General features: G+C 31.7%; 1 protein-coding gene across 1 annotated transcript in view; it reads right to left on the minus strand.

Annotated features, from left to right (window-relative positions):
- LOC113393893 (ATP-binding cassette sub-family G member 1) overlaps nt 1-16,320 on the minus strand; it is a 56,829-nt gene that overhangs the window by 24,338 nt on the left and 16,171 nt on the right. The window contains exon 2 of the mRNA XM_026631001.2: nt 16,075-16,139. Within this exon, the coding sequence (XP_026486786.2) occupies nt 16,075-16,129 (55 nt within the window). The 5' untranslated portion in view covers nt 16,130-16,139. The remainder of the gene's footprint in view (nt 1-16,074; nt 16,140-16,320) is intronic.

Raw genomic sequence — 16,320 nt, forward strand, 5'->3', positions numbered from 1 at the left:
TTTGATGCATTCGTAAGTATTTTTTTAAATATACATTCGAGAATTACGTAAGTTAGAAGAACCTGAGTATTACAGTATGCAACGTGTACTAACACAATTGTCCGACATCATAAAAACAACTGACTTAACAACAGCCTAATCCTCAAAATCATTATGTCGTGGTAGGGTTTAGTGCACGCCCGTCTGGGTAGGTACCACCCACTCATCAGATATTCTACCGCCAAGCAACAGTACTCAGTATTGTTGGGTTCCGGTTTGAAGAGTGAGTGAGCCAATGTAACTACAGGTACAAGGGATATAATATGTTAGTTCCCAAAATTGGTGGCGCATTGGCGATACAAGGAGAGTTACTATTTCTTACAGCGTCATTATCTATGGGTGGTGACCACTTTTCTGATGGCTCATTTGCTTTGCTCGCGCGCGATCTATATCATTAAAAAAAATGTGATGTTATTAAATTACAAGAAAATGCTCATTAGTCAGTGGGATAGTACATTAATGTTATGCTCAAAATCGATCCTTAGATTGTTACAGTACACGTGAATGTTCCCGTGGATGATCACCTTAAAATAATTTAACATGAATAAAACAAATTTTAATTTTCCGAAGTTTGAGAAAACAGAATTAACACTAGTTACATTTCACAGGCCAAAAGTGCGATTCTGTAAAAACTTACTTCGTATCTCACACAACCGACAACCGACCCAGGGTAATTGATATTCGCCATTTTGAGAACAATAAATCTTCTAATTATTTTGGTCAATGTCGCAAATTACATTATATCATTCCACACTCGTTTTCTTACTGAATAGCTCTACAGAGAACTCGAAATTCACCGCAGAACAGATTCTGCAAATGTCTGAGAACAGCGACATTGAAACTGAAATGATGGTGACCAACAGTTGGCCACTGAGTACAAACACGTGTTAACGTTTTACTATTAAAATAAAACAGAACACATATCATACAGTATATTTATTTTTAGAAATCACATTTAAACATTAATACATTTTAACTTAATAATACAATGATCATTATAATCAGTACAATAATCTTACCTTAAATGACTTTCGCCATTAAAGCCCCAAACGAACTGAGAGCTAATCTATTCACAGGGTGCTTTTAAAAGCTGTAACCCTTCTTACATTTGCAATTTATTTGTCTCCCGCCTTGCTGATTTTCTCACATTTTAATAAATATAGTCAAATCATGACCATATTTATATACAACATATATTACTTATTTTTAAATAGCTTACACACGCTAGTAAAGTAATACTAGTGGATCTCCCGCGAAACTTCGCGTTTATTCAAAAGATTAATTTCGGAACCTATGACGGGTTTTGTTTTGATTTCATTTAAAAATTATGAAACCTCTTTTAAGTGAATTTTTTAATATCAAATTGTACATTAGTTCAGTTAGAAAGTCTGTCGAAAATAATATACTTTAATTTTGGTTAAGTTTTTGTTATCAAGAATCCTCTTTAATTTTCTGTACATTTACGGCTGGAGCTCTTCAAAATGAATTCGGCTTACGCTATTAATATATAAGATGACATTTGGTGATTGTCAAGCGTAGCATTCACGCACACCAAGATACTAAAGTTGGCTCGTTGGTTTTAGTTTTTTTTTAGTGCGATACTCTGTCGCACTAAATGAATAATCTAAGATAATAACTTTCCTGTTTTACAGCTAGATTATACTATAAACTTAAATACCCGCATAGAATCACATTCAAAATGAAACTGTAAGTGTGATATAAATAAAAAAATATTATTTCGAATATTTTAATTGCTCAGTATCATACTGAATATTGCGTATTATATTCTACTTCTCAGTCATAAAATGCGCCAGCGTTACGTTAAATTACGAGTAATCCAAGGAGGTACCCATGATTTTTATTTATACAAATTTGACCTTCAGGTTAACTTCTGGTAATTAAAAAATTAAATCACGTAGACACGTTTCATAATATAAACGGGATCTATTTGGTTATCTTCGAGATAACCATTAAATCATCGTATTATACATAAAACGTAAAAATACTTATTAAACATACCTAATGCGAATTTATTAAAAACTCGTTTATCATTAAATAATCATTTATGTCCCTTGACATAGAACGCAAAACAAATACTTTTAAAATATTAAAGCGTGAATAATTAACAAAAGTATAAAAAATTCATTGAATTAAATTAATAAAATAGGTTTAAATAAATGAAAATCGTTGATATTTATTTAAATTAATATAAAAAGGCCCTAAGTCACGGAACATACGCAGAGTTTTTTTATAACTAAACCCTTTTGTATTTGTTTATAACCAATCACTTTTTTATGTCCTGAATATAATAATAATGATAACTAATAATATAGGAGTACGGTAAATTTGAATATAAAGTTATATATTGGATAAATATAATATACGGTTTGACTGAACGCATATTAGAATGTCGATGAAAGAAGGCAACATAAATACTCTACAGTTGCAATACATAACCGCTGATATGAAACGAAATGTTGTTCTTAATATAACAAATTTTCTCTCTCACTGGCGCTACCAAGGATGTTTAAATTATGTCAAACTGTCCAACGGTCGTTAGTATCTAAAGAATTATGATCCTTTGTGTTTCATTTGTACAAAAAGTTGGCGAGATTATATGCAACTATTTTAAACAGCTAGTAAACAAGCACACTTTAGGAGTTCGTTTTTCTAGTCCCATTGTTTTCGCGTACTTTGTCATGCCCTTTTCCTAGAGGCACGAAGTGGCCGCTCTTTAGTGATAAGACAATTAAACTTATATATTCATGAGCGCTCGCGTTCTTACCATTATACAGTGTGGCAATGTCAACCTAAAACACCCTGTTCCCGGTCGACAACTACGATATCAGGCTTAGTTGCCAGAATTATTTTGTCTGTGATTATGGGCTAGTCCTAAAAGGACTCTGGATTGTCTCATGCAGGTAACTATGCTTTAGATCGTGGTCCCGGCGAAATGCTTTAGCTGCTTAGCTATACCTGTATACACGAAAATTATTATGACATAAGCAAAGATGAGTATGACTAAGCTTCAGAAAGATTAATGTCAGCGAATGCATAACCTTTTCACATGCAAGGTCAAGCACATGTCAATAGCACGATCCACTAATGTTACTGATGTCAGTGATGATATTCAACACTGGACCGATATTTTATAATTTCAACAAGATTTTCCCTTAATTAATTATTTACATTTATTATCCAAATCAATAAAACCTATCAAATAGATAAAGTTATTATCTATGACGCTCTAAAAGGTCTAAATTATTAAACAAAGACAATGCTATATAGATCCTAGCTAGTTAGACGACATCAGGAGTCATTGAAATATTAAAAACATAAACATATTATTCTATTTTATTATGATGATGATCACCTACTGACCTATTTCGGTCGGAGCAACCAACCTCAAGGGAAAATAGCTAACTACCCAAGAAATATTATAGTGTGTGCGCTAACACAGATGCACTCTCTATTCCCTAACTCTCATAATCCGATAGGATGGCAAATCCGACACGGCCTGAAAGAGACCCGGCATAGGATCAACGGCTATACGAACTTTCCGAGGCACGGAAGTGTACTCACATCCAATATCCTGACTACAGGCTACTGAGAATTTTTCGCCAGCAAAACCCAATAACATTTTATCGGACTGTCTTGGGGGCTAAACCCAAGATACCTCGAGACCATCAAACCAACAAGGCAGTCATTTTTATTTTAAATAAGATAGACAATAGTCACCAAAAATTCTTTTAGGTGACATTAGGTGCCAGCAATTTGAGGTCATCCATAAAGAGACGGCGAGGTATTTTTGTCCCATCTATTTGTAAACTGTCCAAAAGAAAGTGAGGGAAACTAATAAAACCGGACCGAATTCGGAGACGAACAAAACCGCTGCATATGCCAACCGCCCGTGAAAATAAAAGATCATACCCATATGCAATTCGGACCTTTTTCTAGGCGAGCTCTTAGAATCCTTTCCATCCGCTCTATATGAAAAGATACTGTGCTCGCAAGGTCAAAGACGTTATAATGTGAATTGTAATGAAGTTGTTCTATAAAATTTTCTTCCATATCAGTTAAAATAAATTCCTTATTAGCCGGTGCGTCCAGTTCGGCTCTATGTGTGCTTTCCTGTCTTTGTCCTTCATCAAGTATATGTCCAACTTGAACATAAATCACTCAAGTCCCAAGCTCCAAACTCCGAGAATGTCCAGCTATGCTTCATATAAATCTACCCAGTCGTTTCATCAAATTAGAGTATAATTTGAAGAAACAACTGGACAGACGTTTATTACAGAAATTCTTGAATTTATTATATTTGATATTATGTTCTATAAAATAACGCTAGATTACCTAACATATATCTAAGTAGGTCACGATTTGTTTCCCCATCATTTATTTCAATAATAATTATTATTATTACTTTCAAGGTTGGGGCTGATACTAACGATAAATCTGTTAGACGCTTAGGTCAGATAATCATTTACATGGAATTATGTCATTTGAGATATATGGAGTGATACTTGACAGTAATTTATCGACTTCTGTACTTAAGGCTGAAAATACTCGATTTAACTCGAGAGGTATATTTGGAATGCTTTTCTTAAGATAATAAATTATATTGTAAATTATTGACATTTGTTTATTAGGATATTCAAAGTCATCATGTTTATAACGTATGAGCAGCTGCACTTTGGAGTTTCACTTGTTAAATTTAGACTAATGACGTGACTAGCGTGATTTCATGTTCTTGCAATTAATATAAAGTCTCACTAATCCGGACCCCAATTAATGAAGCTCATTGACTTTGAACATTTTTATATCTTCTCTTTTCCCTGCCCGTGTCACTCTATTTGGGGTCGGCGCAGCATGTCTTTTTTCCATTCTCTATTATTCTTCATCAGATCTTTGACAACATCATCATCAACAGCCTGTAAATTTCCCACTGCTGGGCTAAGGCCTCCTCTCCCTTTGAGGAGAAGGTTTTGGAGCACATTCCACCACGCTGCTCCAATGCGGGTTGGTGGAATAAACATGTGGCAGAATTAGACACATGCAGGTTTCCTCACGATATTTTCCTTCACCGCCAAGCACGAGATGAATAATAAACACAAATTAAGCACATGAAAATTCAGTGGTGCTTGCCTGGGTTTGAACCCGAATTCATCGGTTAAGATGCACGCGCTCTAACCACTGGGCCATCTCGGCTCATCTTTCATATCTCTCTCATATCCCTCCTCAACAGGTTTCTTAGATCGTCGACGCTTATGCGAATTTGAATACTTTTACATATTGTAAAGTCGATAAATATTAATCGTATATTTTCTACCTTGATGTTATGGTGATCTGGACTCGTCTGGTACCGAAACCGAGATATAATAAAAATAATAGTAAATAGTTATTTTGCAAAGATATCATGTTCTCATATTATATTTACCGACATGGAAATGTACTTAACTTATCACAGTCACAAAACAAACGGATGGAACATTCAGCAATTAGAGCATTGTAAACAGGACAAAGCAACTTATACGCCAGAGCAATTATTGATAAAAAAAAAACCGTTTACAACAATTCTCGACAATACTGGAGCTGTACAAAATCAGAATACGCTTTATTCAAGTAAGGTATTGCAAGCAATTTTGAATCGTCATTTTAAAACACACCTCGGTGATCATGATCAAGGTCATCACTTAGACGCTCGAGAAGGTCTCTTAAGCATACTGACAAGAGGGCGCTTATTGTGCATAATAAGGGTTTAAATGCAACGCTTATGTTGGGTTCGGAATGTAGATTCTACAGAAAATAATAGGTACGTAACTCTCGGTTTACCATTTTTTCTTATCAAATTAGTTATTATTATTTGCAATTTTAAAAATGTTTTTGTTTTGTGGTCATTAATTAGGCAAGTCATGTCACGGATATATGTGTAATTAAACATATTACTAGATATAATTTATTTAGGGTCATCAGGTTATTTTCTTGAACATAAGTTAAATTTAGTGCATCAAATCTCATTGAACTTGTTGATACCTACATCTATATTTTTAGCGCGCAGTATTTACCTAGACGAGCTTGAACAAAGGAATGGCAATTTTCAACACAATCGTGTTTATAATATTAGAGCAATACAAGTTATTGACTGAGGATTGCAGTGTTCTGGTTTGAAAAGTTGATAAACTTTAATCGCAACCTACAGCACGGCATGACGCGTAATCGGCTAGACCAATTTCACTATTTTTTTATTTGCTTTTTTTTTATGTTAGAGGTGGCAAACGAGCAGGAGGCTCATCTGATGGAAAGTGACTACCACCGCCCATGGACATCTGCAACACCGGGGGGCTTGCAGGTGCATTGCCGGCCTTTCAGGAAAGAGTACGCTCTTTTCTTGAAGGTTCCCAAGTCGTATCGGTTCGGAAAAACCGCCGGCGAAAGCTGGTTCCACAGAGTGGTTGTGCGAGGCAGAAAATGTCTTAAAAATCGCGCTGTTGAAGATTTTGGGACATCTAGGATATGATATGATATGATATGCTGCATTTGTTATTGTCAGGAGAAAGTTATACTGAGAGAAAAAAGTTAAGAAAGTTGCGTGGAACAATAAATATTTTAAGAAAATTGAACAACCATATTATATTTTCTTATGTGCAACTCTATGGCGCAGGCTTGTGACAAAACAATTCTTAAAAGCACCAGAAAATAAAACTCAGAATGCTGTGTATCATAAAGCATTAGAATAATAAACAATATGTTTAGGAATTTTATTATTTCTTCTTTATATATACCAACAATTCGAATTCAATAAACGTGTCTGTTTTTATTTATTCCACTCTCAATAATATCCACGGTCAATAAGCATTGTTGTGATAGTATACTTCATGGTGTATTTCCAAATTCGTAGAACACGTTTTCCAACAATGTTTCAAACACGCTTTTTTCCGATGTCGTCAAATCATACCTCAAATTTGGGCTGTTGCCAAAACAACGATTACTGTAATTCGTGTGAATCGTGCAATCGAAAGATTTTAGACTAATAGATTAAATTAAATACACGAACCATTGAATTGATACCAAAACATAAATGGCTAAATAAAACATTTTAATACGTTTCAATAATAGATTATAAATAATGCAACAATATCTTATAGTTAATATTAATGATAAATAGTTTCTAGTTAGTAAATTCTTACACATATATATATATATATATATATATAACCTGGAACCCAATCGCAGTCCTATCTACCGAGTCCGACCTAAGCCGGAGAAATTTGTCAAAATTGGTCTAATCGTTTAGGAGTTCAGGGACATTCGCGTATAGAAGAATTATACTTATAAATATAAATGGATGTTAGTGTATTTGTTTGAGATGAACATTCACCCATCACCTTAAACCAATATATTTATTTTGATGTCATCAAAACACATGTCTTTTTTATACTTAATATGTATTTCCTATTATAAAAATACTAAAGTATTAACTTATTTTTTTTTTTTAAATACGCAAAATGTTTTATCACTATTATTTTATGATATTTACAAACATCATTCAAATCGTAAACATCCCGATTAAATCACTAACGAGTCAATGACTCACTATCGAAAGAGTTCAAATCAATAAACATGACTTCAAAGTCATGACTATACGAGTATGATAATTACACTAAACATTGTAACAAATTTATGAATTTTCATAATGACGCCCTGTAATTACTTCGGTGAGTTCCGCATACATTTCCCTTTATTTAGGTAAAAAAGGTACGATATGGTTACAAAAAGCATATGATGTCATCGTCTTCATTATTAAATTTGGATTATACGTAGGTTTTACCAAATTTGACACTAAAATTGAGCAAATGCATCTGTTTTACATTTATTAAGTAGATAAACATACATGCTATTGTAAACAAATGAGTTATTTAATATTATTTACAAACGCACAATTTCGCAAAAATCTGATTAATTTACAAGTTAGACGAATTTTAGTCTAGTCATCGACTGCTTAAAGGATGAAGTATTTGCAGGAAAAAAAAAATATGAAATTATAAAATTCAGCGATATTAATTGCTAGTTTATTTTTTAAATCTATTACATTGCATATAATATGATTGATGTGGTCGTAAAAAAACTTATCATATTTCCCTAGTGTTAGGTATTGATAATGTTGGGGTCGAACCTTGTTCACTTGGACCTTGGATATAGTACAAGTATCCAATTAATATTTATCTATTAAGAATTAATTGACTAATTATTCGAATTAATAACTACCACTCTGACCGGAAGAAACCACACAAGTTTGTTTTTCATATTTATTATTCTATAAGAACTAAACTATTACTTAAATATAAAATACAAATATAATTACTTTTTTATTTATTTTTAAATTAAAATCATATGCGACGAGAGAATTTAGTTCTACCTGCGTCAAAAGTGCAAGAGTTCTTAATATCGGATGACATAAAGGTCTACTAGTATTGTCTTGCTGGCACTACTCCAATTTTAATCAAATTTAGATATTATAGATAAAGATATATATCCTACATATATAGGATATGTGTGTCGTGATGTTTAGAAATATTTCTATTTATTTATGATTTAAAGATTGTGTTACACTGTATGCTAAAATATAAAAAATACAATGTTAAAAGTAATTAAATGTTGGCGTTATCACCACCATAAATTTATTTTTAGTGTATTCGACAAGGACGCACGTGGCACGATCCCGGTGATATACACGTGTTCATTGTATAAAAACTAAACAGCTACACCTCTGCAATATTTATTGCTATAATCATAAATTTATGAATCTATCGCAATATAAAAATCTGTTATCTAAAATAAAAGCTAAATAAAATAAAGTATTGCGTTACAAACACATACTGTTCTAGTCAACTAATATATAATTATGTATTTTTTTAAATAAGGTAAGAAAAAATGATTTTATCTGGTAGGTATAATTAAAAACAACTATGTTTAATACATATTTATATTAATTATCTAAAAACATAGTCCAATACTTATCTAAAAACTTTCTCGAATTTTCTGTTCAATCATAAGAATTAGTTGATAAGCTAAAACAAATTAATAGTAATAACATTTTGTTCGATTAACTGATAAATATCTAATTATTTGTCAAATATTTTCAACTACCAATAATTGTGATTTTCCACTATTATTAGAGGCGAATATAAATAACTCTAAAAATAAATAACACGTCAACACGGTGCAACGGCCCTTCTTAGCATGTCTATCGAACGTAATGCGTCCAGCTTATTTCGACTTGGCCCAAATTTCGTTCGACCTATAAATATATCTTGTATTGGGAACGATTTTTGAATTCCTTAGTACGCGTGTCGGTAATTTACTATCAGAATACAATTTATGTATCAAATGCAATCTACGGGCTACTGTTCCCATCTGTTCTTCTCTGAGGATTCAATAATTATCTTGTAAAATGATTCTATGAGTGACTAACTAATTTGAATAACATCTGTTTTGATTTTTTTAACGTGTTTTAATACTGGTCCATAAAATTATAGTGGTTTTATAAATTTAAAATTTATGCCGTGGTGTTTTTTTTTTTTATTGTTTCGAAGAAAATCTAGATTAGAGAGCATTCTAGAAAGGCTTCGATTTAAAAATAATAGTCCCGGCTTTTTGAGACACTTATTCGATACATCATACGAGTATGCTCATATTACAAAGAATGCAAAATGGAAAACAATTATTATTTTTTGAAATAAAAATGATTTTTTATTATTACTATAAAAGTAATCGATATACTTTTTTAACTAGAATATTAAAAGCCTAGGACATATTTAGAACGGAATTTTCAAATGAATCTGGTTACAAATTTTACTCGTAATGTCAATTTTATATACTCATAATAAGTACATATCATATATACAAGAAAAAGAGTGTTAAGATACATAAGAGATTTATTAAAAATAAATTTAAACATTGTCTGAAACTCATCAACAGTCTTAAACTTATATAATAATTTAGAATTATAGTACAATTAGTTGATGTCTGCGACTTAGCTCGCGTTGATCGTCAGGTGTGATTAACTCCGTGTTAAACATAAAAAATGTATAAAGGGTACATCCTTCCTTGGTATTCAAGCTTGCTTCGTTACAAATTTCATCAAAATCGGTTCAGTGGCTTGACCGTGAAAGAGTAACAGACAAACAAACAGACGGACAGACAGAGTGACTTCCGCATTTATTGTATTAGTAAAGATATATCTACCAATAGGATAGAAACTTTTATAACGAAGCGACCTCAATTTTTTTATAAATCCATTGATAAACGCGTGAACAAGTCGGGTCAAGGCTTAAATCAACATTGAATAATAATAACAGTTACGGCATGAAGGGTCTAAGAAAATTCAGTGATGCCAACGATACCAAAGATTACATCACAATTATTTCTTTAACTCCAACTTTAAAATAATATCTGAATTCGAAAATAACAGAATTGTGCACAAAATGTGACGAAATAAAACAATTAGTTTTATATTTTAAATTGCGAACAACAACGTATTTATATTAAAAAATATTTATAGCAAAAAGAAAACAACAACAAAGTTCGTAAAAAGTTTTCATTGACAGAATAAAAATATATGAGCCAACTTCGAAACCTACCTCAACAGAAAACTTCAAATCATTCAATTCGACCAGTTTGATTAGTAATCGTTAAAAGTCCATGCTACTTTTATGAGGTTTGTTATGTTTTGATAAACAATTTGCAGAACAATTGTAATGTTGTTTTTTTGCTTTATGTTCGTCAAGAACTAGCTGAACCTGAGGCTTCACCCGCGAGAAAAATTATAAAACATTATCTACAGCACACAAACCGACTCCATCAATTTTACCTATTCAAATAGTGTATTAAAAAAGTATGTCTTTCTCAGGACTCAAACTATTTCCATACCAAATTTCATCTATATCGGTTCAGCGGTTTAAGTATGAAGAGGTAAGAGACAGAGTTACTTTCGCATTTATAATATTTACCCTTATGTTAGTGGTAAGTCCACAGAGAGGGTGGTAGAGAACAGAACAGTGGCGAGCGCAAAATTGACACCCCCAAAAATTCGGTGGGCAGGCTGGGCATCCCTGCTTAGGTGGTGTACATCCTGAGCATGGATGCCCATAGAGGGGATTCTCCACCGCAATCGCTGATTGTAATACCCCCCCTGGGGTAATATAACCAAATTCTGCAATAACCATCGTGTTTTTTGTTTTTTTTGGGGGGAGGAGCGGGCCTCCGGGACTCTCACATACCGGACGACATAGCATAGCTAATAAATAAGCATCATTGATTTGGAGATTTTTTTTTTTAATATGTTATATATCGTCAATTTTGATTAATAAAAAAAAAAAAGTAAAATTCTATTTATATGTCTGTTATAAAAAGAGTTAACAACTTTCTCACAACGAGCCTTGACTGATGGTGGGTGGTACCTACCCAGACGAACTTGCACAAAGCCATACCACCAAGAAAATATAACAACCATAATCTCCCCACAACGCTACTGTCATCGAATAAACTTAATGTACATAATTAACACGCCATACATTTATAAGAGGAAATGAAACGATACAGAGGAAGTTAATTTAAGGTTGTTGCCATACAAGAGTAACACGAGAAAGTGAGTTCATTGTACGTACTGTTCCTGCAAGGCTACAAGAGTTCAATTTGTCTTTCATGGCCATATTGACAAATAAATACTGACGCAAACATCACAACGCTCAAATATCATTTTCGTTATCAACGCGTTTCTTTGCGCAAGGACAATTAACTAAAACGTAACCTTGGAAAGTTTCTTTATTGTAAAATGTAGATGAAAATTCATATTGTAATTATTTTCATTTGAAACTATTATTCATGAAAAAAAAAACGCATGTTGTCTATTTCACTTTCAAAACATAAACAATATTATAATTTTTTTGTTGTAAATTAATGATAAAAGAAAAAAATTGAAAGCCACAAAATAATGGAAACAAAAAATATATAAATAAGGTAAAATCGCCGTCTACGATCAGCTTAAGATAGAAGGTCAATGATCTCTTGCATAAGTCATTACGTTATTTTTTATATATTTTACTGATTCAATAATACGAGCAGTAGTAGAATAAATTGAACGTTTATTGTAATTATATACCTATTACATTTATGCTTACAGATTATAAAATGATTACGTATCATATCGTTTAATTAATATGCATAAACATTAAAAACTAAGTACCAATTTTTTTTTCAATCCTATGATTATTTATATTTCTAAATAGCTGAGAACGCGTCGAAAAAAATAGTAAAATAACATGGCGTTTCGTGAGTGTCATACGTAGCTGTCAAAAACGACAAGATCATAAAGTTAAGGTTTGTTTTAGTAATTTTATATTGCAACACTCAACCTAGATCTCTACCTGGAATAATCAACGTTAAAAAAGAAAGAACAATACGTGTCTAATTAGAAACCCAAATATCATATTCAGTTATGAATTGAGAACGTAACACATTCTATAAAACAGTAAATACAACAAAAAAACTAAAATACGAATTATTTAAAAGTACCGTTATAGAAAACAAGGCACCGACTTATTTGTGTCATTGTAACAAAAGATAGTAAAGTGTAGCTATTCTGTTAGAACAAACTCGAGGCTACCGCAGAACACTATCGCATCAGTAGAAGGTGATTTGCAACTTACACTAATAATCATAACATTTAAATGATACACTTGTAAACAGTATCACCGTTAATCGGCTTTAAACATTATACGACTAAGATACGAAGTGAGTTCTTTCAGAATAGCACCGCGGAAAACAGTTATTTGAAAGAACACATTTTTTGTTAGGTCTCGAGAAAAAAATTGCGTTCGTAAATAGAGATAAAAAATTGATGCGTTGAAAAAGTAGACCTATAACCGATGATAATTTATATAGGTTTTTTGTTTTATTTATAATTTATTAAAGCAAATATAAACGAAAATATTGTTATTGAGTTCGAAACAGTTCAAATCTATGAAATCATATATTTTGAAATGTTGCAACTATTTCTAATTTCATTTTTAACATACTTATTTACTATGTAATTTTTATTGTATTCGCTGGTGTCTACAGAATATATTGGATGATAAAAACAGAATATGTATTTCGCTAATAAGTAAAAACGCTCTGTGTACATTCTACTTTTAAATTATTTAATATAAATTTTTGTTGGTTGTTAACCTTTTCTGACATCGTTTTTTTTTCATAGACAGAGAAATATGAACTAAGACCCAAGAGCCAAAAATTAAATAAATATATACATATATATATATATATTTACGAAATGTTTAAAAATCTATACTAATATTTTAAATGTGAAAGTAACTCTGTCTCTTACCTCTTCACGCTTAAATCGCAAATCCGATTACGATGAAATTTGGAAAGAAGATAGTTTGGGTCCCGGGGAAGGACAAAGGTTACTATTTTAATTCACCCCTCGATGGGCTAAAATAGAAGTTTTATGAATTAAGCGCGGTTAAAACCGGAGGTTCAACTTGTACTTAATATGCGAGAAAATATTTTATGATATATTCCTTGTATTAAAAATGAATTTCTTTTTCACGTGACGTTTAATTTACATTTTTATGGCATGATTTTTATCCCCGCACTGTCGTTAATAATAATTTTCAACCTTCGGACAAATATCATTCAATAGGAAGTAATTTTCTTTCGGCTTATTAAATCCGTAAATGTACAAGATTACTTGTAGTTCACATTTACCAGACTTATATAACAACCCAATAACTTAATCGTTTTCTACTTTAGGTATTGATAAAATATTTTAAAAGGGATTCTTAGTTTTCCCCTCGACTTCTTTTGCGTATACATATACTAGCTGTTGCCCGCGGCTTTGCTCGCGTGGAAGTTGAATATATATACAGATTAAATTAAAATAATACATTAATTAGACCTCTTTGTATACCACATTGGTCGGTATTTCACTTAAGGGTAGAATATCCAGAAACGCTTAAATACGTATGTACTCATTTTTAATCAGTATATCAAAAATAAAGTTTCATCATCATGGTTGATTGTTAGTTTCATATTCAAAGGAAGAATTTCCAAAATTCCTTCCTTAGTGGGTGTCTACTCAATAAAACGATCCTACTCACCAAATTTCATGGGTCTAACTTTAATAATTTACGCTCGGCGAATAGTCACTCAGAACGTGTTATTTTATAAGTAACTATGTAGATTAGACACAAACCCACAAGTGATGCATCATTAAACACACTTCTATAGTGAATGTCTACCATTTTTTACCTTCTTTGGGATGATTTCTGTGATAAAAATCTTATCTCCTTCTTCCAATTTCATCGCAATTCGTGCAACAGTTTAAGCGTTCATTCAATAAAGATAAAAAGACACTGCCTACCCAGGCAATATCCTAGTATGGACTATACTCAATATCTTGATATCACAGCCTATGCGTTATTCTGATGTATGAGCTATGAATTTGTAAAGTATCATTAAAATCCACTCAATACATTACTTTTTTCGTAAAATAGTAACGAATATCCATACATCTTCACAAACATTCGCACATAAAAAATAATACTAAATTTTATAATCTGATTAATACATAAATCAGTTCAAACAAAGTTTTTATATAGGCACATTTATCATGTGCTAATAATTCAATAAATGAATTGAATACTACAAAGTATTAATAAAACATTTTAAATACTAGTCTTTATTTGAAGAGAACCGGTTGTCACGGTCATATGCTGACTTAAAATACGAAAGTGCTTTCGCTTGTGATAGTAATCACACAACCGTACATACAAGAAATGACTTCCAAGCGATAACCATTCTTAAAAATTGTGTTTAAGGTCCATTGTCGCTTAATAATCTTTTTCGAAGCCGCGCATGCGTAAATTTTATCTTACGAGAACTTTTATGGACAATCCTTCCTACTTATAACATTTTATATATCTTTTGCATTATTGAAAGAATAATTGCTGATTAAGATCGGAATTGCGATTGAAAATTCTGATGGCATTCTTCAACCAAATTTTTTTTTAATGTAATATGTAGGCGGACCGGCAAATGGGCCACCAGATGTTAAGTGGTCACCACCGCCCATGGACATTGGTGCTGTTACAATTTTAAGTATTCCTTACTTCGCTAATGTGCCATCAACCTTAGGAACTAAGATGTTATGTCCCTCGTGCCTGTAGTTACACTGCCTCACTCACCCCTCAAACCGGACCACAACAATATCAAGTATTGGTTTGAACAAAGCCCTACCACTAAGTAAACCACGCACCATTTGTACAGTAGCTATCATTAATTTTTATTTTGTAAATATTATTATTGTAAATAATGAGGACATACATCACTCAGATCGTCTCTGTCATTTATAAAATGTAAATTAAAATGAGTAAATTTGTAAATTTTGAGTTTCTCAAAACCAGCTCTTAAGATTAATTGGAATTTATTAAATAGATTTTTGGTATAAACAATAAAGAAAAAACATTTTAATGCCGTCGTTATATTCTTTTTAGTTTTTACTGGCCAGTACCTACAGGTAAACATTTTTAGTATACTTTTTTCTGAAATTTAAAATAATATTACTGAAATCTTCACATTGATTTCTAAATATTTGGTGTGGAAACAAAAATATTAGTCATATTTAAGATAAAAAAGAAAGTTCGCTGCTATCCTAAAAATGTGACAAAAAGTAAGACGATAGAATATATTTTATATACTTGCATACTTTAGAAATATTTATTATTTATCTAGAAACATTACCTATTCAGCTAATGGTGCAATAAAAACTTTTTACTTGGTTCAAAGTTGGCCAAAAGTCTTCTTTCTTATCAACCTTTAATCAAATCTCTTGTGTATTTAAATACATATGTACGTGTATGATACGTAACTTCAATGACGATAACTAGAGTATATTTGTAAAGTAAAATCTGCTGAATAATGTTATACGATAAAATGCGAAAAACGTAAAATAAAAAAAAATAAATATATAATTACCTCTTACTATTTTATTATACACCGTGTACGACAAGTTTCGAAACTCCAGATCCATTTTGAGAAGGCTGAAACAAACAAAAATATTATTAAAATTTATTTATTAAATTTATGACTGTTGAGACTTATGGCCTTATAAATAAAAAACTACCCCCATAATATATACAAAATCCACGACAGATGTTCAATAACAGGTGCTGAGCGGTTACCACAAAATATTTTTCTTTTTTTTTGTAAAACGTAAATTCA

Source organism: Vanessa tameamea, chromosome 16, assembly GCF_037043105.1.
Source record: "Vanessa tameamea isolate UH-Manoa-2023 chromosome 16, ilVanTame1 primary haplotype, whole genome shotgun sequence".
NCBI classification, from domain to species: Eukaryota; Metazoa; Arthropoda; class Insecta; order Lepidoptera; family Nymphalidae; genus Vanessa; species Vanessa tameamea.